Source organism: Botrytis byssoidea (genome assembly GCF_014898295.1).
Source record: "Botrytis byssoidea strain MUCL 94 chromosome Unknown BBYS_005, whole genome shotgun sequence".
Classification (NCBI taxonomy): Eukaryota; Fungi; Ascomycota; class Leotiomycetes; order Helotiales; family Sclerotiniaceae; genus Botrytis; species Botrytis byssoidea.
In genome coordinates, this window is record NW_024065846.1 from 463,866 (window position 1) to 486,497 (window position 22,632).

The following is a 22,632-nucleotide window of genomic DNA, read 5'->3' on the forward strand; positions in this document are numbered from 1 at the left end:
CTAGTCAAATTCTAAACTCAAGACGAAAGACGAAAGGCAAAATGTGACCAGCATTTTAAAGCCTTGATATCAAGGCAAAACTACCTGTTCACCTTAGGTAATGGACCTCATCCATGTGGCATGGTCCGGATGGTTCCGTGCCATTTTGCAAGGATCAGACGTGATCCTGACGCGTTGAATTTGATTCCAGGCTTTGATAAATTGTTTGCAGGATACAATTTCTAATTCTACGACAGATTGAAGAAGGAAAAGTATCTCATCAAGATCATAATTACATAAACCCATTTTACTCATTGATTTTAATATCAATCAATTTTCAATTGACTTTTCCAGCAATGCGCATTTATTAAGTTGACTTTCATACCGTTTACAATGACTGATTGGAATAAATTAAAGGTCGTTGACCTGAAGGCAGAGTTGAAGAAACGAGGCCTTCCACAAACCGGTCTCAAACCTGCTCTTGTCGCTCGACTTATATCTGCAGAAAACGAAAATGAGTCGGAAAGTGACATGACAATCCAGGATGATGCGAGCAAAATAAACCCAGATTCTACATCTCCAGATACGATTTCACCCACACAGACATCTTTCGAGCCTGGCACGGAGCCCAGACCTGACAACACAGAAGAATCGCAAGAAAGCACAATTCCTCAAGATAGTGAATTGCAAACGTCACCTCCTGAAATTGTCGCAGAGCAACAAACGGATCAGACTATTGAGCCTGTCGATTTGGAGGAGGCGGCGACTACGTCAACTTCTGCTACAGATGATAAGCAACTCCCCTCAGAGGGAACAAAGGAGGAGGAGAATATTCAACCCGCACAACCGATAGATACGACAGAGTTCTCTCTGCCTCCTTCGCAAGCCACATCTCAACCACCCGAACAAGCTGAGGGTAATCGCTCTGCTGAGCTATCCGTGGAACCGCGAGAAGCGATTGAAGATCGACAAAAGAGAAAACGCAGGTCACAAAGTCCAGCGCCTACAACCACCGATATTTCTCGAAAACGAGCTCGACCAAGCGACAGTATCGAAGAAGTTGCGACTTCCAATGAGGATGCACAATGGGTGGAGAAACACAATGCGGTTGACACGGGCGAAGTCAACGTTGAATCGAAGGAGGTGACAATGGGTGAAGATGGACCTTTGATTGTTGATAACTCTAAAGAAGAAGTGATAGTCGAACAGGCAGTTTTAAATACAAATGAGGAAGAAGCTAGTAAAATGGATATCGATATCGAAGAGCCTCAGCCTCGTGGTGAACTCGTGACAGCTTCACCAGAAGTCTCACGGCCACGCGATTCGAGATTCAAAAATCTATTCTCCTCTCCACAGAAGCCGAATGATGATACAGAAATGCGACATTATTCGCAAGAGCCTATAGAGGATGAAGGATCATATAATCCAATTACTCCCGCCATTCATCCTGCAACTTCAGCTCTATATATTCGCAACTTCGTTCGACCACTTCAAGAACCTCGACTTCATGATTATCTCACAACTTTGGCTACTCCACCTGGCAGTGATCCAGATCCAGATGCGATTTTACATTTTCACATCGACCGCGTCCGTACTCATGCGCTCGTTCAATTCAAAACGCTCTCTGCCGCAGCAAGAGTTCGCAGCGTAATGCACGATCGTGTCTGGCCTGATGAGCCAAATCGCAAAGCATTGTGGGTGGATTTCATACCAGACGAAAAAGTTAAGGAATGGATCGATCAAGAACAAGCATCCGGACCTGGGCGGAATACGAAAAAGTGGGAGGTGGTCTATGAGGAGATAGAAAATGACGGTGATCGTCAAGTTACTGCTATCTTGCAGGAAGCTACGGGAGATCATCAAGTGATGTCTGCCAGAAAGCAATCAATTCCATTTTCCGCGCCGACAGGGCCATCAAGGGGCATCGAGGGAGCACCATCTGGACCTAGGAGCTTCGGTGGTCCAAGAGCTGCACCTATGCGAAACTTGTCAGAGCTTTTTAAATCTACTACAACACAACCAACGCTGTACTGGCAGCCAGCATCAGAAGAATTGGTCAATAGGCGACTAGATGCGATTGCGGCCATTACCACTAAGGATACTCTACGTCATACTGGACAAGACATCAACAGATATACATTTGAGGATCATGACAGATTTGTTGATCGTGGAAAAGAAATCTTCGCGGGTATCAGACCTCCATCTGGTCATCGAGGACCGAGAAATCAGCGTCCAGGACGTTATCAAGGTAGAGGTGGGGGCGGTGGTCGCGGGTACGGATATGGAGTTAGGGGAGGTGATCGAGGCTACGATCGAGGTTATGATAGAGGATCTTATGACAGCTACAGAGGGCCACCCCGGGATCAAGATAGACGTTACTGAGAAGCAAAGGAGAAGTAAGATTTTGACAGGTGAAGTTCTCTATACATAACTAGAGAGTTTCACCGAAGATGAGAAGGGCTGTTGCCCGTCGATTTGTAAGATGATTTGATTGTCATGATAGAAAATACTCGAAGTGATTCTCAATACCTAGTACCTATGATTAGTTGGGTGGTGGCGATAATATCAATGTTGTACTACCACTATATGTACATACTCTTGGTAGTACCGTATTTCTCTTCGTTTTCGGCAGATTAATGTTTCTCAGATACCTACGAGTGGGGAGTATGTATGTACGTTGTTGTTCCAGAAATGCCCGAGAGACGAAGAATTTGGTGATTCGCATGACCTAATTCGTTTTGCTCTCCCGCCCAGCCACATGGCGGGGTTCCAAGGTTCTTCGTTTTCTTTTCTCAGCCCCTGATTTTCTTTGAAATGAAGTACAGCTCAGCGATGAATGAGTGGTTGAAATGAGATGGGGCCAAAAAGTGTAAAGATTTTGCAAATTTTCTCGCGGCTGCATGTTATTGTTGATAGATCTACAGAGTCCGTCTGGAAATATGGATGTGTGGAAGGGTTTGTGTACGCAATTGGATGGACGGATGGATGATGCAGTAGAATTTTCTGATATGGTCTTTCCGAGTTACTAGGTATGATGAAGAGTGGCTTTCTCTCGTGTATTACTGGGAAGGAGAAGAAGAAGAAGAAGAAGAAGAAGAAGAAGAAGAAGAAGAAGAAGAAGGCACAATCGAGAGTCTTGCTATCAATGATCAATGATCAATGATCAATAGGTCATAGGGACCTACCTACCTAGCTATAGGTACCTACTAGGTAACACTCATAAATCCGTACACACCTATTCCGTACACATTGATGTTCATGCAATCAATCTAGAAAATGTTGAAGCTCTTTTTGGTATCAACGGGAAGCTGCTTTTATCACCCATTTTCCTGGATCATCGTACGTTGGTGCAATGTGATTGTCAAAAAAACCCCCCAAGAAGGGGAAAGATAAGATGTGATATTGATAATATCATTGGTCAATTCCAGCTGGGTATCAAAGTATTAAGAAATCGAATTGCGTTTTATAATTGAAGCTTCTAGCGTTCTTCATTGGTTCTTCTACTACTTTTTAACATTTCATACTACATACAGTATTGAGTCCGTCATCGGCTTTCTCATCTTTCCTTCTCTTCTTTCCCTTCCATCACTTCCATCACTTCCATCACTTCCATCACTTCCATCACTTCCATCACTTCCATCACGATTCGCTTAACTTTTTCTGTCTTCACTTCTTTTTTTTCTTTATCTTTTTCTTTTTCTTTTTTTGATGAGTACAAACCCACACAATTGACCAATCAAATAATTCCAACACAACATTAGCTTCATGCCCCAAAAAGAACAAAGCGGCATTCAACCTTTTTTCCACTTGATAACTCTTTTTGACTTTGGTACTAACTATCCATCTGTATCCATCTGTCACACCAAAAGCACAACTCCACAATTATTAAACTTCCCACTTCATTGAATTCCTTCTGAACATTTACATCTCAACATCTTCATAGCTCTCTTCCTTCTACTGATCTATCAGATACGAATAGAAAAGTCGCGCGTATGAGTGGTCGCTCGTCAGTTTTTACTTCTCAGGTATGTTCTATTTCTTTGTCTCTGCTTGTGAATGATGTGAATGATGATGAGGATGAGGATGAGGATGACTCAAACGTCATGAATTCTCAATTCTCTTATCGTGAGGCTTGAACTTGGAAGCCAAACCTTCTACTATCCTCTCCCACAAGATATGACTCTTCATCAATCAAAATATCTAGTGCAACTTTATCATTAAGAGCGATTTGGCTAACAACATGTTCTTGTAGGATTATATCTCAGGTTCGCACACAACCCTATCCATGACCCCTCCCAATGGGTACTTACCATGGCCAATATTCTAACCACCGTCTCCTAGATCACATCTGGAAAGCTTCAGTCAACTGAAATAGCTTTCTCCACCCTACCGCCTACTAAATTATACACACACAACTACAATCATGTTCTCCCGATTCGTAAAGCCTGCAGCTTGTAAGCCAACCGGCTATGGCATCCAAAGAGTTGCACAACAAGCTAGATTCTTAGCTACTGTTGAAGGAAGTGCCGGTCGTGCCATGCCATACACCCGTCCTCGTGCTACTCCAATCTCCCATGACCGAGCTACATTCACAATCAGGGTATGTTACATCGGTTGACATGTGAAGAAATTTCTGAGTTGACGATCTTTGACAGGATGGCCCAGTCTTCCACGGCAAATCTTTTGGCGCAAAATCCAACATTTCTGGTGAAGCCGTGTTCACAACATCCCTCGTCGGTTACCCTGAATCCATGACCGATCCCTCTTACCGTGGACAAATTCTTGTCTTCACCCAACCTTTGATCGGAAACTATGGTGTCCCATCATCTGCCAGAGATGAGCACGGACTTCTGAAATACTTCGAGTCACCAAACATCCAATGTGTTGGTGTAGTTGTTGCAGATTATGCTGAGAAGTACAGTCATTGGACTGCTGTGGAAAGTTTGAGTGATTGGTGTGCCCGTGAGGGTGTACCAGCCATTTCTGGTGTTGATACCAGAGCTATTGTCACCTACTTGAGAGAGGAAGGTTCTTCCTTGGCTCGAATCACCATTGGAGAAGAATATGATGCCGATCAAGATGAGGCTTTCGTTGATCCTGAACAAATCAACTTGGTCAAGAAAGTCAGCACCAAGGCCCCATTCCACGTTAGCTCTGCCCATGGAGATATGCACGTCGCAGTCATCGATTGCGGTGTTAAGGAGAACATTCTCAGAAGTTTGGTCAGCCGTGGCGCAAGCGTTACTGTCTTCCCATACGATTTCCCAATTCACAAGGTCGCCCACCATTTCGATGGTGTCTTTATCTCTAACGGACCTGGTGACCCAACTCATTGTCAAGAGACTGTCTACCATTTGACTAGGTTGATGGAGTCATCCCAACTACCAGTCTTCGGTATCTGCCTTGGACATCAATTGCTTGCTCTTGCAGCTGGTGCCCGCACCATCAAGCTCAAGTACGGTAACCGTGCCCACAACATTCCAGCTCTTGATTTGACCACCGGTCAATGTCATATCACCAGTCAAAATCACGGTTATGCCGTTGATATGACTACTCTCCCATCCGATTTCAAGGAATACTTCGTCAACTTGAACGATGGATCTAACGAAGGTAAATATTCTCCAGAATCCTCTTTTGAATGCTAGCTAACAGACTATAGGTATGATTCACAAGACCCGTCCAATTTTCTCCACACAATTCCATCCTGAGGCCAAGGGAGGACCAATGGATTCCTCTTACCTTTTCGACATGTACATTGAGAACGTTCAACGTTACAAGAAGAACCAAGCTGTCTACCCAGCCGGGAAGGACAACAGACCAAATCCTCTTCTTGTAGACATTTTGTCAAAGGAACGTGTTGGTGTCGCTCCAGCTCAAGTTGCTGCCGCTGCTTAAGCTCAAGGTCGAATATAATTCAATGGGAATTTACGGAGTGTGGTATCTGGGATTGACTTTCACTGGCGTTAGTAATTTGTTGAATCTTGACAGGGTTTCTTGGAAGTTCTTAGTTTTTAGTGGTTCCAAATTAGTGAATACAAAATTGAAATTAGCTGCAGAACCGTCTCTTACGCAACACGTGTGATGGTGAAATGCAAGTGGAAGTCCACTTTTTTGTTGGAAAATAAGCTCATGTTGACGAAACAATTTGGCTGCAGTAAAATTACCTCTTACTTTCAACCGTAGCGGGACTATGTTGTTCTGATTTGACCGATTGTTGTTGAGGGTATACATTTGGGGATTGGAGAGATTGAGAATACGCGATGTGAAGGTGTAGCGATCTTTGAAAAGGGGGACTGAAGAAAAAAGCGAGGAGAAAAGGGTAAGGAGGCGGGGGCAAGAAATTGTGGAGAGGAAATTCAAAGAGGAATTTCAACAGGGTTCTATTGGAGTTCAAAGTGTGATGCGTTTCATAAGGTATATTGGCTTCAGACCTCCAATTCCTCGAAAAGATTGCTCAAGGAACAAGTTGGGCTCTTCTGGTAAGCGATGAGATATACGAGGGTTATGCACGAAGAACCGATCCCTCTTGCCTCCCACCGAGCGGCAGCACTTACAGTGTGGGACATATTAACAGATAACTCACAAACAGATATTACGGCGAACATCTGCACTGCGGTGCCCGACTCATTGACCGTCTTCCCTCTTAACCGGTACAAATCTAACCCAAAACTGTGGTTTATTCCACATGGTGTAAACCGAGAAATCTCGATCAAAAGCTACATCTTGACCTGACACGGCCTCTACATCAAATGTCCACAAGATCTTCGCGAGATACAATTTCATCTGCGTCCATGCAATGGCAGAGGCTGGACACATTCTCGGCCCTTGATTGAATGGTAGAAAAGCCTTGGGATCATCGTTCTCATACTTGCAATCGTATTCGGGGTGCTTGGATGCAAGCCAGCGCTGTGGCCGTTACGAAAGTGCATCGGTAAAGTAGCGGGGGTTGCGTGCTGCGGCAAAGTGGCTGATTTGGCAGATTACCTGGAAATAATTGGTGAGTCAATGGTTGACGAGGTGGATGTGGAGAACTACTTACTCCGCGTGGAATATAGTTGCCATCGACGATGGCCCCGGGACTCATGCGCGGAAGACCATCAGAGGTGTTCTGATTCGATGCGGAAAGTTTCTTGTAGGCACGCGTGTAGGTATTTCATATTTGCTACGGAATCGGGAGTGATCTCGTTGTAATTTTTGAACGTGCGCCGAATTTCGTGGAGGAGGGATTTGTAGGCGTTTGGTTCTTTGAGCAGGAAGAAAATTGAGGAGTAGATTTGGTTTGACATTGGTTCCCAGCCTGCGACTAGCAGTTGGCCTGCTATTTGTTCTAAATGGTTGATATGCTTCTGGTTGCTGGGAGCTGCCATGTCTCTTGGGATAAGCTGGTCGAAGTAATCTAGATGTTCTGTTTTTCTCCTGCGTTCGATCCGTGATTGGACTTCTCGGCTGTTGGTTTTTAACACGCGCAGCATGGTGAGCCAGACGGAGGGGGGAATGAAGAAATACATCAGTGGGCTGAGGAGAGGAAACTTTTTGGACACTGCTTGGATGGTCAAAAATAGATTGACTTTGATTATCGCATTCAATAGGAGAGAGTTCTTCTCTGTTAATAATGGATATGTTAGGAGAGCGGAACATACATGGTGGAGAGACTACCTAGCATCTTTCATCTGATTCATCTGTCGATTATATGTCATATCCGCAGACACATCCATCGTCAACCAATCTGTCCACCGACGCAACTCAACATCCTTCTCGCCCCCCATCACTTTCATCTTCTCATCAAAGAAATCAATATGTTTATGCAAAACCGCTTCTTTGGCTTTAGTATTTCGAGCGCTGAATGCGGGAGAAAGTTTACTGGCTACGTTGCGGTGCTTGATGGGATCGATCTCGAAGGAGATCCCTCCATCTTCTCCGAGATCTTCAAAATCTGTTTTGAGAAATTTTTCGAGGTTTTTAACGTGCGTGGCGTGGATATCTGGAAATTTTTTAATTTTCTAGCTGCTTGATACGATTGCTATTGATGTGACATCCATTGATACGTACCTTTTCTCGCTTGTGGTGTGAGAAATACAAGTTCATTGGGGGCAATACGGACAACATCGCCTATGCATGAATAATCAACCAATGGTGGATCAACGAAAAGAAGTTTGGCAGGCGTTTGTATTACCTACCATGACGTCTCGACACTTCTTCGATTTTCCACGGCCATTTTCCAGTGAAGCTGGAGTTTATTAGGAGACTGATTTCTGTGATGAAAGGTTTAGGATTAGGATTAGTATCTTACCAATTATACGCGTACCAAGCGTTGGAGATGGCCGCGAGCTTGGGTCCTGGGTAGCGCGAAAGTGCATGGAAATACAGATTGTAGATGCTGCGAAGAAGCGAGTAGAGGAGTAACTATGTAACATAATAGTGTATTATTAGTAAGATTATGTTATGTTATGAATGCATGGGAACATAGACAGACATACAGGTACGACGACCACTGAAAACCATAGGAGATTGTTGGCGCGGAAGATTTCTGTAATGTTAGAGAGCGTCATGGGTTGTTCGCTTTTGCGATGGGGAGATGAATAGTGCGGGTTTGGCGAGTAGGATTTGTAGATGGGTGGTGCTGGGATGGATTGCAAAGGCATCTCGTTAAAGCGATTAGGTGACGAAGATAAATCCTCTTTTTTATATCTGCTAGTTGTGAGCTTATATTTATATGTGAGAGAAAATATATTGATATATCAAACATCTCTCGATCATCTATCTGTCATTATTTGTTCGGCATGTTATTTTGTTGATCTAACCCCGATCCCGACGCCGAAAACAATTGTTACTCGGTATTCGGTGTCGAATTACTATATCTGGTAAATAATTATATTTTCGGAACTCCGATTATTGTGTGTTTCTCAAGCTCGAAATGGTCGGTCTAATTTTGATACGAATCTGGATATGGATCTTGGAGGCTTCTCAAGCGAGCTCGGGTCTGCGAGTTGCGTGATAAATAGGATTTAGATGGATAGTGTGGGACTCGCTTGGAGATTCTTACTTCAGTGCAGGACTGAGTAGGTAGGTATGGGATTAGACCTTAGATTAATCCAGAAAGGAATTATAGAGTTATTCGACTATTAAGCTCTACTCATGTCTTTGGTTGTATTTTTGACTGCTGAGATATCATCGATAATGAAAACATTTACACGAGATGGTGGGGTCAATATTAGTTGTAAATTGATTATAGCGATGGAATATGTGTGCAGTCTTACAGGAAACATGATTTGCTATTCTTTGGTTGAGTGATTCTCGAATCGGTGGTGTCTTTCGCGTCTGGAAATGCCTGAGAAGAGTTGTATCGTTTTTTTGATAAGCTAGTATTTCTCTGCGAATCCAACGTCTAATGCTTCTAGAAATGAATTGATCATATCAATATTTCTCTGAGCTTTGAATTCTGCGCCGAATTCCTTGCTCCCAAGTTGGGTATTGACCAGTAGGGCTATTCTTGCAAACATGCGGGAATTGAGACTTCAAAGGTTTCTAGCTGCCACTATATTCATGAGTCTAAGCTGTAATCGACCATTGTAGAGCAGCGAATGATTATAGTAGCTCTTTGAAACAATGGTTTTGGAGGGCAGAATAAGTCGGTATCTGTGTCTACCTACCATTGAGTGTACTGATATTTCAGCACACAGAAACTCCAGAACCCCCACTGAATCTGGGGACTCAATCGTTTATATTACTCAATGTACCCAATGTATGCATACCTATATCTAAGCCCGCTGGATTCTCCAATGAAGACGAGAGAACGTAATGCTAGATGGCCATGTGATACTCGGTAGATTGTAGGCAAATGATTTTCCAACTGCGCCGCATAAGTCACAAACAAACGGATAGATGATCCTGTAATCCCAACAGTTGGAGGAAGTTTACCAACACTGGTATTGACCAGATTATGAGAATGAGGGCAGTTCTAGTTTTTGAGTTGTGAAAAACTAGAGATGGTGTAATTGAAATAGACAAGAGTGTTGGGGTTACGTAGTGTATAATTCTAGTTGCAGAAAAGCCTGTTATTTGTTCAGATAGTCAAGAAGAATAAGTGATCTACAAACTTTAAAGGCACGCAGAAGTTTTCCAAGAAATCTAGTCGTACGATGTCTCCCCTGCTATGTGGCGTAGGTGCTAGTACGGTTCTTTATCCCGCATGACTGCATCTTGTCTTAACCAACTCAAGTTGGCTCTCCTTTTATTCGAACTACCTACGTATTTTTTCTTTCTAGCTTGAAAAATCTGTTCATAAGGCTTCGAGAGTGATGGATATGAATGCGTGTGGAGTTTCTTCTCGAAGATTTGCGTGTGATCGATGCCGTGGTCAAAAACTGCGATGCATTCGCGAAAGAACTGACCAGCAAAACTGCGATCGATGCTTCCGTGCAGATGTTGAATGTCGCACCAGTCCAGTTTTTCGTGTGCGTAGCTATGTGGATGACACTGTTTCAGCTTCTACAAAAAGCATGGGGGGAAGGCAAGAGTGCAAAAGTCGGTGCGAAAGCGACGATACAACAATGCTGCGCAGCTCCAAGTGCAGTCACAAGTCACTACCCAGCAAGCGGTGATAGATGCTGCTGTTGTTACGGAAACGGCAAGTTCCTCGGGATCTCTTGGACATACAACACTGATGAATATACTCGAAACTTCTCAATCATCATTACCTGTGCCAATGTATCCTACAGGCTTCTCAGACACAATTAGTGATATGCATTGGGCAGCCGAGGATTCATTATTTTCCGGCCTCATACTTCCAGATGGAACGGATCAGAACTTTGGTTTATCTGGTAACACCGGTACAGGTAGCTCGACTGAGATTTATCCGTCACAAGCACCGACATATACAGCAGATCTTTCCTCTCGAACTACGCCATCATTGATACTCTCACCCCGAACGGCGTCTCCCACTTCGACATCTAATTCACAAAATCTCGAATGCAGCAGTCACAAAACTTTAGCTACGATATCTGAAACCAATAATTCTTGCGAAACCCCTGAAGATCAGGTTGCAGGTTGCATATCTATTGACAAGAATGAAGAGGAAACGATCGTCCAGCGGTTAGCTAAGACTAATTTGGATCTTGTTTCGCTGCTTTCTCGAATTTATACAGGCAACCCAAAAGCAATTGTAGAGATGCTAGTTGAGCCGATCGATGAGACGAAATCCCCAAGAACAATGTTGGACGACATTTTAAACAGTACAAGAGATTTCTTGCAAGCTCTTAGTCTGCTGGCGGACTCGTCTGGTCGACCTTCTGCCAGCTCCCCTCGATCATCTAGTGGTACTGTTCTGAGTCCAAATTCTACATCAAACAACATAAGACCTGATCTTCAAAAGAGTACTAAAGACTATGCAAATACTCTATCCGGAGCTGATGAAAGCAGCACATCCTCGCCCATAGACGGTTCTTCATCAATACACTCTACCCTATCAGATTCCGATTCGCAAACGTACTCAAAGTCTGATTTCGCAACTTCGCTTCTCATTCTCACATGTCATGTATATTTACTGCGGCTTCACGAGATTCTGTCCTCACACATACATGACTTTCTAACAGAGATCTCGGACAGTGATGATCCCTCTCTTTGTCCTCTTCCTGGGCTTAGCTTTTGTAGCTTTCCACTACGTAAGCCACGCTCTTTGACATGAGATGAAGTGCATTTTAGTTTATTCAAATACTGACTTTCCAGAATCGGGCAATCTTCAGACGACTATTCTCATCCAAATTATAACCAGCCTTTTCGAACAGATCGAAAGACTTCTGGGCCTACCGCGTGATTACCGGATAGATCCTGGCGAGATCGGGCCGGATGGCTTTGCGTCGGGTGGGTTATTGAGTAGCGAAGAGATGCTCGGCATTGTAAAGTTTGCATTTCAGCAACGGGAGTCGGGCCAATCTGAAAGTCGAAGAGGCGGATTGGAAGCATTACGCGAGCATCTTGAGGGGATAAAGCAGTTGTTGAAAAATAGTATAGCGCCTTAGAGCCAAGGCAGATGACTGAATCCACAAACCGGAGACTCGTTGATGCCTGAATTCCCAATGAAAGATAAGTATGATCTTCCTGGAGCCTGTCACATAGATCTACTATGTCATCCTTATCACTCCACTTATTGTAGCAAAAGCTGTTGCCTTTGAAAATCTCCAAGAAATGCAATCTCTCTTGAGAAGATCTTTACCAGAATGATGACACTTGCTTTTAATGTGGGTATCGACAAGGTTTAATCATCTGCCGAAACCATCATTCTTTGGACACTGTGAGAGGATGACTTGCCCCATAAAAAATTGTAATGAGGTATTGATGATAGTAATGCGGGTATAAATTCCTCCCGATGCAGAGCGAAAATACTAACCCCAGAATGTCAGGATGAAAGTGGGCCATTGAGGCTGAAAGGAAGAGAGGATAACTTCTGTATAACAGATCAAAGAATAGGAAGACAAGGGAGGAACAGTTAAAGTCGGGAAGATTAGGGATGAAAACAGGAATAGGTGGGATAAGCGCCAATGCGGGGTGCGGGTCGCTTACATGGGTGGGCTAGATAGATCTGTGCGTATGGTTGGGACTAAGGAGATTTTCTGAGAGAGCTTGTTTATTAGGGTGCCTTGAGTCATCTCAACTGATATTATGTCATGTATGGATTGTCTGTGGAGAGAGATATAGGCACCGTGGATAGATGATATGTTTATCGCTGAAGTTTGGGCAAGAGGAAGAAACGATTTGCATTGCAATGAGTAGTCGCCTTGGAGGTATAACTGATAGATAACTATGTTGGATATTTGAGGAGTTATCTGTGAGCCAGAAGAAGTGATTTAGTGCGAATGTTGTCTTACTCTGGAATTGTTCTGAGCGTTTTCTGGAACTGTTAGTTGTGAGATTAGCGAGATAGTTTGGGGAGAGGTCTGATCTGCATTGACCTGATGCTTGGTTTGACTTTTAGCTCGTAGATACACTTGATGCATTAGTTATTTGCTCTATATAGAATGGCTTCAAGATTCCAAATCACTGAATTGCTTACTTTGCACAGTCTAGAGCAAGGAGAGCAGGATGATCGTCACTCGCTACTATTTCCATTCCCAAGATTAACTCAGACTTACACGCAATGATTGAAAGGGTTACAACACACGGCATATGCAATCAGAGAATCAAACTTCATAAAGCACTAGAAACACTCGCACTCGCAGCGTAACCCGATTAAGGAACATGCAATCTATACACGAATTGAGCCTCGGCATCACCAACCAAGGTATGCAATTCTCGATACCCATCTTCAACATCCAAAATCCTAGACTCCTACCAAGATACAAACGAAAGGAAGAGATCGAAGCATGGATATTTTACGAGTAGATAGATGTGATTCGGTGAAAATGTGGGGAATTCCCAAAGCGAAAGGATCGCGAGGATGGATATCGAGATTGCGATATTGGAATCTGTGGATCCAGCATCAAACCCGGATTCCGGGTTAGAAATAGAAGCGGGATGGTATTTGAGTTGGTTGGTTGGAGCAGTTGATGATGGTATGCCGTGTACATCAGATTAGGGATGAGGTTGGAACATTTCAATGAGATGTTAAAAAATTTACATTCTAGATTCGTGGAGATATCTGTGTTTGGGTATAGCTCCAGGATACTTTGAGTATATAGATTTTGATGTGATGTCATTCCTTGAAAGATCACAAGATACTACCATCAAGGGACGGGAAAATGTCATTGATTGAATATCATCCAACATGGATTCCAATCGAAGTAAATCATACGTACGGTAGCCAATCGATAAGCCCCACTTTTGAGTACTACTCGAAATCCTCAAATTTTGGTTCTAGACTTTTTATCTAATGGCCAAGGCTATTGAATCAAGGTTTGGTAGCGCGGTCGTGGGTCGAGGATTAGGTGTGGGGTTGAGGTTATTAAGAAGGAATGTAAGAGTTGAGGCCCCGGCTTATCGCACACCACCCATTTTTCGGTCTAATTTTTTAAAATTTAATAATAAATCAACTACACAATATAATCTTATAAAACTTGAGTATTATATTAATGAATAGTAACTAATCCTTATATTTTAATTACATTTTCAATCTTGCAAATTAATCTCTTAGTATATAGTCTGAAATCTAAAAAATCTATTCTATTTCAGAAAGCTTGTAATTTATATTTCAATTTCTTTATAAAAGTAAATACAAATGATAGCTTTTTTAATTCCTTTTTTATTTATTACTATATTTTCTTAATTGAATTAAGATTCAAAGAGAAGGATGGCTAATCAAAATCTTATATATTATACTCCAATCGAGTTCTATAGGTATGTCTAGAATATACCTTAGAATTGTTTTTTATAAACATATACACAGATTTTAGTTTATTGAATAGTGGGAATATAATAGGCTTAAGGATTTATTGTATATATGTTTTAAAGATAATATCTTTATTATTCTCAAACTTTTTCAAAAAGATTAATAAAGATTTATAATTCCAGTTAATTATATCCTATATCATCATTGATACTCTTTCTAATCGATATACTGATTTAATACAATTAGTGTATCTTTTTTCATCAATTTGTCTAGTAATTTATATTCTATTTGCTTTTCTCAATTCGAAAGTGCTTTTGTTTGATTATATAACTAATCTTTAATTCTCCTTTTTTGGCTTAATAATAATAGTATTACTAATTCCTTACTAGTAATATCTATATGCAAAATCTAATTTCTTTTTTGCTTATTGTCACGGTCATGGACTAAAGGGCTCCATTAGGCACGTGATAGTAAGCCCTCGGGCCTACCGTGTGCCGAAGGGAGCCCGCACACACATATAAATTGTATAGTTTTCATAAGTTTAGAAGAATTAATGAAAAGTCTTTGTGCTACATTTCACCTAGTTGATTCATTGCTAGTATCTACTCTAACAGATTTTCTAACAATCCTAGCTTAAATAACTCTAGAATATCGAGGAGTATATTAATTTTAATGAAATTTATAATAATCATTTTTGTGACTATATTCGATATCGATTTTGAATTTAAATCGAAAATAATGAATTTTAGAATAATAATTGAATTTTTAAATTAAGATATATGAAATTAGATAGCTACCCTAATCTCGCTTAAATGTGCGATAAGCCGGGGCCTCAATTCTTATATACCTAGGTACGTACTCAGACAACTGCCAACTTCAACAAACTTGTCTGTCTTAAAATGTTTGATGGTCATGAATATTGGGATCATGCAGAACTTCTTAGTTAAATGAGATAAAACAGGTGACTAGCCCTACTAGGCATTTAATTTCTGATAAAGTTCAAACAATATGCAGTACTAGAAAACAAAAATTAAGATGAATAGTGTTTATATCTAATCTTTTATGAAGACTCAATAGCCTTCTGATGGTATTAATCTGTATCTAATAATACAGGATTCCACCAAACCTGTCCACTTCCACCATGCAAATCCCAAACCTTTTCAATTACTCCATTCCCAACATGATAAGATAAATACGTAAAGGTCATGTTCATGTCGCAAAACCCAACCAACAAATGAAATCCACCCCAACTTTGAAATGATTGTGTGAAGCGCTTGTGACTAAGCGCATTTTGAAAACTCCCCTCTCTAACGCCGGAAGCTCATAAATTCCTTCCTCATAACTGAAAAAAAAAACCAATTACGCCTGGTATCATTTTCCAAAGATAGCTTAAGAAATTTGACCCCCATAGTACCGACCCTTATTTCTCCGACAGATTATAGAAGCGATTCGAAATTACATTCACAGGATAGAGACAAGCCACTAAAGCCCTGATGGTTGATTAATAATAGCATCGATACCCATATCCATAGATGGTAAACGTGAGTGAAATGATGCTCGGTTATCTTGGTGGTATGGACTTCGGTCAGTTTGTGGGTAGCCGTCGTTGCGATCCGATTGTGGGTAGCCATCATTACGGTCCGTCTGTGGATATCCGTCCGGTCGGCCATCCGAGAGAACTTGTGGTGCATATGAGTAATGTTGTTGATTAAGCGGGTCATTAGTAGAAGCTTCTGAGCCATTATCCCGATCATAATCGCCGTCGAGGTTGATGCTAATCCCGCTGTCTTCATGGACCTCATAATCATTGTGGTCCGAGTATGTTGCATTTCCAGTTTGTCCTCCTGCTTCCATGATACGTTCGCGGCGAGCATAAGCTCTCGCAGATGTTTGCATATTTTTGAGACCAGTTGACATACACTTCTTCATGTCAGTATAAATCCCAAGTATATTCGTTTCAATACATACCTTTTGCTCCACAACAGTCCATTTTTCCCCCGTAGCGGCAGCCAGCCCCGACCAAATCTCTTTGCGCATATCCATATAGTGCTTTGCAAGGGTCTCAGATTTGACATTATCCCAATCATCACTAGACTTTCGTTCCATCAAACGTTCATGGCGCTTTCGACAGGCGTTGGCCGATTTGTTTGGAAAGTAAGTTGCTTGTATAGGTTGCCAATTCAGTCCCTGCTTCCGTGCTGCTATCAAAGTTCGATCATCAATAGGTGTCCATGCTCCAGATGAAGGTCGAATGGAAGGTGGCATTGGAGTACTCTGGACATAATGTTGAGTTGGAAGTGGTAAAGGAGGTTGTTGTACGGGACCTCCTGTTGCATAGTTCGACATATTCTGGTAGCTGTGTTGCAGTGGCTCATAGTATGGTGTGGTCATGGGTCGAGAGTTGATAGGTGGATAGACGAGGTTGTTAGAGGTGAGTGGTGGTGATCGATAGTAATCCATAGCTTTGAAGGAACGCTGTTCCTTTGGCATTCTAGAAAGACGGGTTTATGAAATATTGGTACTACTTAGTAGTAACCAGGGGTCGAAACAATTGACGAATCAATTAAGTATTAGATGTAAAAGAAACTTGCAGACCAGCCGGCAGGAAACGTAGGAAATACTTGACACGAAAACGAATGGAGTCAGATATTGAGAATTGAAATCTAGAGCGAGTTGACAATAGGAAATTCGTAGAAGCCAAAAGATGATGCTGATGCTGAATGAGGACGAAAGGTCTTAGCCAGTGTACCGGCGACCGACCTTTATAATACAGAATTGACCAGCTCGATTATCTGTTGGAAGTAATAACGCTGGGGGCCATTTGGGTGGTGTCTATAGCCTCATTAACGCTGAACGTCCAAAAATGAGACCTCAACTAAATGATGAAACAAGATGGGTCCGATTTTAGATATTATCTTGATAAATCCGACCCCGACTTCCTGGGCCTTCAAACGTTGGCAAATGCACGAAATTTTGTTACTAGGATCAACTACAGTAGCCGCGGATAGACTATTAAGTCTCCAAAACTCGAGGGGATACGAACAAGAGATGATTGTATTGGTCAACAGAAGAATACCGGTCTCTTCTAAGGACATTGGGCGGTAGTCTCATCTTGAATTTTGGAGACATATCTGATGGGCGCGTAAATTATGTGGGCGTCAACAAGTAAGCTGCGGATGAGGCGTTCGCGTACCGAAAATAGAATCAAACGGGAGAGATCTGTACAGGGGGGATGACAGAAAAGGGTCAGTGCAGGGTATATTAAATTTACAAGGGCTGTGTATGAGATTTTGTAAGAATGCCTTTAAAGAAGGTTAGATCTTGGTAGATTAGATGATAATGAAACATATCATAACGATCCTGTTTCGTAATGAATTGAAGATGTTGAAAATGGTAGGTAAAGATGAAAAGAAGATATACTTGAAAGACTATATGGATTAAAAGAAAGAAGAAAGACGTCTATTTGATGCGCGCGTGTAAAATGATATGTCTAGCTAGATTAAACTAGATAGAAACTGTACATCGTCTACCGAGGTAGTAACTACTGCGTAAATGGTATTACGAGAATGCCGTAATTCAATTAGTTGAACTTTTAGACATCACGAGAAAAAGGTCTAATTGGTGGTGAAATTTGGGCCTCCGTTGGTTGGAGCTTCTTCCTCTTCCTTTCTTTTTCCCTTCCTACTTCAAATCAGGAAGAACTTTGTTATTTGATTCCTTGTTTGCCTGTTAAAACGATTGGATGACTAATTTAAGAAATGCAAAATACTTCGGATGAATCTCTTTCACTTACTAGGATCTCTGCTTCCAAGACAGCACTGACACTGATCTACACGATATGCATATGCACAAGTGCACAGATGGGAAATCAACTCATCCCATCTCTACCCGCTCCTTCTCGGCTTCTATCATCCAAACATCTATTCTTTATACCCTGTCCACAGTTTACCCCCCTTGTATTATGCCTCCATCCTGATTTCTCCCCTCGGAAATCTACCAAAGTAACTCAGTACCTAGGTATCCCGAGGTCCTCACAGATGCCCGAGATCATCTAGGTTTGTCTAATCTCGATATCTTCATCCCAGGTCTGATCAAAAGGGATTCTGCAAGGGCGCCTAATAGCGATAAGCGGTATGCAGTTTGGCTAGCACTGTTGCTATGCTTCAACAAACAACAAACACTTCGACCGGACAAAGGCCATTGAAGACCTCAATCCATTAGGCAGTGTTTATCTTGAAAGCAACGTAAAAGTTCAATATTCCTCCCCATAGCCATGGTCATGACCACTGAAGAAATCTTCATGAGGTCGTACATCCAACATTGAGTGGAGTGCGGACCTACTGTATTCCAACCCAACAAGATGAAGAAACCTCAACAACCGCAACACCCCAGTGAGAGCAATGGAGAGATTGCTTCATGTTTTTCTTTCCCACATGCAATCGTTATTCGCCTGTGCCAACAGCCGCTTTATCTGGGGTTTCCTCTTGTCTCACCATATCGGTGAATATCCAACGCTTGTGTCAATTCTTTACATGGGCTCCGACTCACACAGACCAACGTGATATCCTCACGCTGACAAGCGTCCCTTGAACTTGTGGGATATACTCGGAAAGAGTCCGGTAATGGTATCATCACGCGCGGCAGTACAATCGTCACGTTCCGGTATCTATAAGTATAAAGTCAAAGAATGTGATTGAAACATTTCAATGGACCAGAGCATTCCATTGTCTTTTTGCACTGTGGCAAGCGGCGGCTATCTGTATCCGAGAGAACTTTTTTCTTCAATAAAGTATTCATAACTTATATTTGTTTCATCTGAAAATGCTCAAATACGAATGATTCACCAACAGTTGGATAATTAGCATAAAAATAAAATCTTGGACACTTTGTTTTTATCTCTTCCAGAATAGCTTTTTGGGGTGACCAATCGCAGATTTTCTCATCTGTTTTACTTTAGACGCCGCTCTCCCGTGTTTCAACTGTCATCCATTTTGGGGGCGAATTTCCTTTATAGTAGAATGCAACGAGATGGCATAGTATGCTTACTTTGCTCAAAGTGGTTCGGACAGGCTTGTTCTTCATGTCTCTTTGCATAGTTAGCATGCGCTTTGCACTCACAGGTGATTGATATTTCAAACAACCTCAGCATCGCCACTTTTATCTACATTATGCATGATGAATCTCTGAGAAAATTCCATCGCAAGCAAATACGACGAAAAATCCGAATCGAATCTATTGGGATCCTTGCCTTGATCCTTCCGAGACTTTTCACGGTACGTCCCCCTCAATAAAATTCAATTGATCCTCAAGAGTGCCGTATGGGTCTTATTTTAACTACTAGGAACGAACATCTGGTCTCTGCGCAGTTCGATGTTGGGGTATGCAGCTGCTTATATGTACTGCGGAACTGCGCCCCAATCAATATCCTTGTTAAAACGAGATTGAAAATTAGTTGCATGAGAATGATGGGCATTCTCCTGTTATGCAGTACCTGCATGCTTTCTGGATATTAACCGTGGAGCCATTGGGAGAGTTGCTAATCAGAAAGTCACCATAGGTTCAGACCATGCTTACACCTGCCCTTTTGGGGTTTAGGTTTTTGTCATCTTCTCGATGTTATTTGTCGTATCAAAGGATCACACAATACGACTTTCTACGAAAAACCTTCAAGGAACTTTGTTTCCAAGACTTCTCAATTCGACCTTATCCTATCTGACTAGCCTCCGGCACCTTAAGCCTTGGATCTAAAGGATCAACTCATCTTCAACGGGATCGGAAAGGGCCCCCGAATGGCCTACAGATCTGATGACATCTAGAACGCCAAAGCTCGATGGGATTTGCTACACTACCACCAAATAGCTCTGACACATCTGTCTATTTCCATGTGTCGAAGGATCGATATGTTACTTGGACACGACAAGGCTAGATGAAACGAACCACATTACAATCCATACTTTGGCTCTCGAAGAATCTCCCTGCTTCATTGAATTACAGGAGCATCGAAATTAAGTAATTTGGATCCTCATTGCGAAGGAAAACTTCAAGTTGGTCTACCTCTCGGACCACTAAACACACATCTTACTTCTGACCCCGATAAAGTTAGAGGGGCATTCGACGATTCCCAGCTTGCAAGCATGTGATATGAAGAAACGACGCGCCGCAACATCTTGTTCAATTTTGTCAGAAAAATTCAGATCATCCACGTTAACTTTAGGTTGGCATTAGTTTTTCCACTGCCTCCAAAACGGAGTTCTGCTGATTTGTCAACCAGAATTCTATAGGCAAGCTTTATTTCTAGAATATTATTATGGTACTCATGGCACTGCGAAAGTTCGAGCGCTAATTGATGCACATACAAACACAATGAGTCTCCTTTGCACAGGCCTTGAGAGCGTATGTTCGCGAATTTACGTATACTTCTATATCATCTCTGCAGATTTATGCTAGATATAGCGGCTGAACGAAGACACATTTTCTGAGGGGTCTATAATCTCACAATCATCTCAAAATGGCACGCGTATTATGACTGTGATGAGCTTTTTTTTCTGAAGTTACCGAGAAAAGGTAAAGAGATATGTTAATGTTACCATTTTTACAATGAGTAGAGTGTTTCTTTTCCACTACATTATTATTCCTTGATCCTGTTATTTGAGCCTTACCAAAGACCTATGTGATGTCTTCACAATTAAATCTCTTAGATGGCAATCTGATGTCGACAACGCCCGAAAATGCCCCCACAATCTTCCATCCTTCGAACACTTGCGACCTTAATTCTCCGCGGCTAACGTTAAGGCCGGCGCATGTCGCTACTCGTCTGAACTTCCCCTTGTATACACCTTTCGAACACACCGCCGCGTACCTGCACCGTCCAAGCCTCATGAGTGAGAACTCACCCATGCTTCTTGTTACTGATTCGAAATTCACGCATTGACGATGAAATTAAGATGCATAGTCTACATGACCGCAGCTAGCAATGAAAATGATATTTTGATACTTTGAAACAATTGAGCTTCGAAGAAGCCTTATGTTTAGCTCAGGCCGCGTCAGAGTCTATACAAAGACTGATAATACTTGGTATAGGCTTCCACGATACGATGGCATAATTACCTTTGTCGTGTGTTGAGATAGAAGCTTTACCAAGAAAATGCCTTGTATCGCCCCTGATCAAGGCTTCCTACGAGCGACAGCTCATCGAATCTGAGAGAAACTCATTTCTCGACTCCTATATTCATCGGCGCCTAGGGTTTCTATCCAGGACGAGCATTTTTCATGCAAGGCAAGAACATGGTGACGAAAGAAAATGTCGTGCTACCATCGCCTAAGGCTTTGAATCTAAACTAATGGCTGGTATTTCTATAATCCGAGAAGCAGTAGGCTAGTTTGTCTGATGATCGATATTAATGGCATTGTTATTCTGTGGTTGGAACCTTGAGAGAAGCAGACCCTGAGAGTGAGTTCGATAAGCAACATTTGTAGCCCGCAAAGCAGCTGCCTTGCCTTGCAAAATTAGATAGCATGATGACAACAGACTAGAGGTTTGCGAGTTTAACCCTTTTGCCTCTTGAGCGGCCAAAAATCGTCAAATGGCTGCTGCGAAGGTCTCTGACATCTCGGTTGCTATTCTTGCTGCCACGTATCAGAAAGGCACACCTTTACATCATTAAAGGGATCATTCAATGGTCTTCATACCGAATGTGACAATGATGATTCAAAATGCAACCGCCAGATCCACTGGAAAGTCGATCGTTGCATGTGTTTTAAGCGCATGCGATGAGGACGGCGTGATAAAGTGATGGGCACGAATCATTGCAAAAACTTCGTCCTCCTCTCACACAGGTCGATCCCAGTGGATATAGATGGACGTACCGCCAGCTATTAGGTATCGTGATCCCAAGACATCTCTGGATGAGAAGAGATATACCTAACTCCAGCTGGCGTTTTGGAATAGCAGAATGCCTAAAGGAGGCACCACCAAGGTTTTCGCAGAAGTCTGCGGTGACCCACGATGAATCGAGAGACAATCCCTCAGAGTTAAGTGTCAACTGAGCTAACAATCTCTCCTCCCATGGTTCGGTACCTACTTTTACTCTCACTTCCACTCGGCACGATTTCTAGTCCTCAGACTCGACGGTGAGAGGATTAGGTAGATGCGTACTTCAGGAAAGTACCGAATCCCGAGGAATCCGCCTTCACAATTATAATCATATCGTCCTCATCCAGCGTTTTCATGACAATATCATGATTCCATCGCCAGATATCGCGATAATGGTGTTGCGAGGCGTGATAAGAGAATCTACGCGCCTCCTCGGTACATAAGTCTCCACTTCTTGTCG

At 42.3% G+C, this 22,632-nt stretch overlaps 5 protein-coding genes across 5 annotated transcripts; 3 read left to right on the top strand and 2 right to left on the bottom strand.

The window, feature by feature from the left end:
- Window positions 1-372: 372 nt before the first annotated feature.
- On the top strand, window positions 373-2,361 carry EAE97_002955 (uncharacterized protein; the record flags this gene model as incomplete). The annotated part of the gene is made up of 1 exon (XM_038873467.1): window positions 373-2,361. One exon carries the CDS (start codon window positions 373-375, stop codon window positions 2,359-2,361), a length of 1,989 nt encoding a protein of 662 aa, XP_038735330.1.
- A 2,041-nt stretch (window positions 2,362-4,402) lies between these two features.
- On the top strand, window positions 4,403-5,874 carry EAE97_002956 (uncharacterized protein; the record flags this gene model as incomplete). The annotated part of the gene is made up of 3 exons (XM_038873468.1): window positions 4,403-4,579; window positions 4,635-5,589; window positions 5,639-5,874. The coding sequence occupies 3 exons, from the start codon at window positions 4,403-4,405 to the stop codon at window positions 5,872-5,874; spliced, it is 1,368 nt and encodes a 455-aa protein (XP_038735331.1).
- A 729-nt stretch (window positions 5,875-6,603) lies between these two features.
- On the bottom strand, window positions 6,604-8,621 carry EAE97_002957 (uncharacterized protein; the record flags this gene model as incomplete). The annotated part of the gene is made up of 8 exons (XM_038873469.1): window positions 6,604-6,885; window positions 7,019-7,087; window positions 7,264-7,582; window positions 7,636-7,960; window positions 8,029-8,088; window positions 8,157-8,206; window positions 8,270-8,382; window positions 8,457-8,621. 8 exons carry the CDS (start codon window positions 8,619-8,621, stop codon window positions 6,604-6,606), a joined length of 1,383 nt encoding a protein of 460 aa, XP_038735332.1.
- A 1,829-nt stretch (window positions 8,622-10,450) lies between these two features.
- EAE97_002958 (uncharacterized protein) lies at window positions 10,451-11,996 on the top strand (the record flags this gene model as incomplete). The annotated part of the gene is made up of 2 exons (XM_038873470.1): window positions 10,451-11,639; window positions 11,704-11,996. Exons 1-2 carry the CDS (start codon window positions 10,643-10,645, stop codon window positions 11,994-11,996), a joined length of 1,290 nt encoding a protein of 429 aa, XP_038735333.1. The 5' UTR covers window positions 10,451-10,642.
- A 3,785-nt stretch (window positions 11,997-15,781) lies between these two features.
- EAE97_002959 (uncharacterized protein) lies at window positions 15,782-16,789 on the bottom strand (the record flags this gene model as incomplete). Its single annotated transcript, XM_038873471.1, has 2 exons — window positions 15,782-16,219; window positions 16,268-16,789. The coding sequence occupies 2 exons, from the start codon at window positions 16,787-16,789 to the stop codon at window positions 15,782-15,784; spliced, it is 960 nt and encodes a 319-aa protein (XP_038735334.1).
- Between the last annotated feature and the right edge of the window lie 5,843 nt (window positions 16,790-22,632).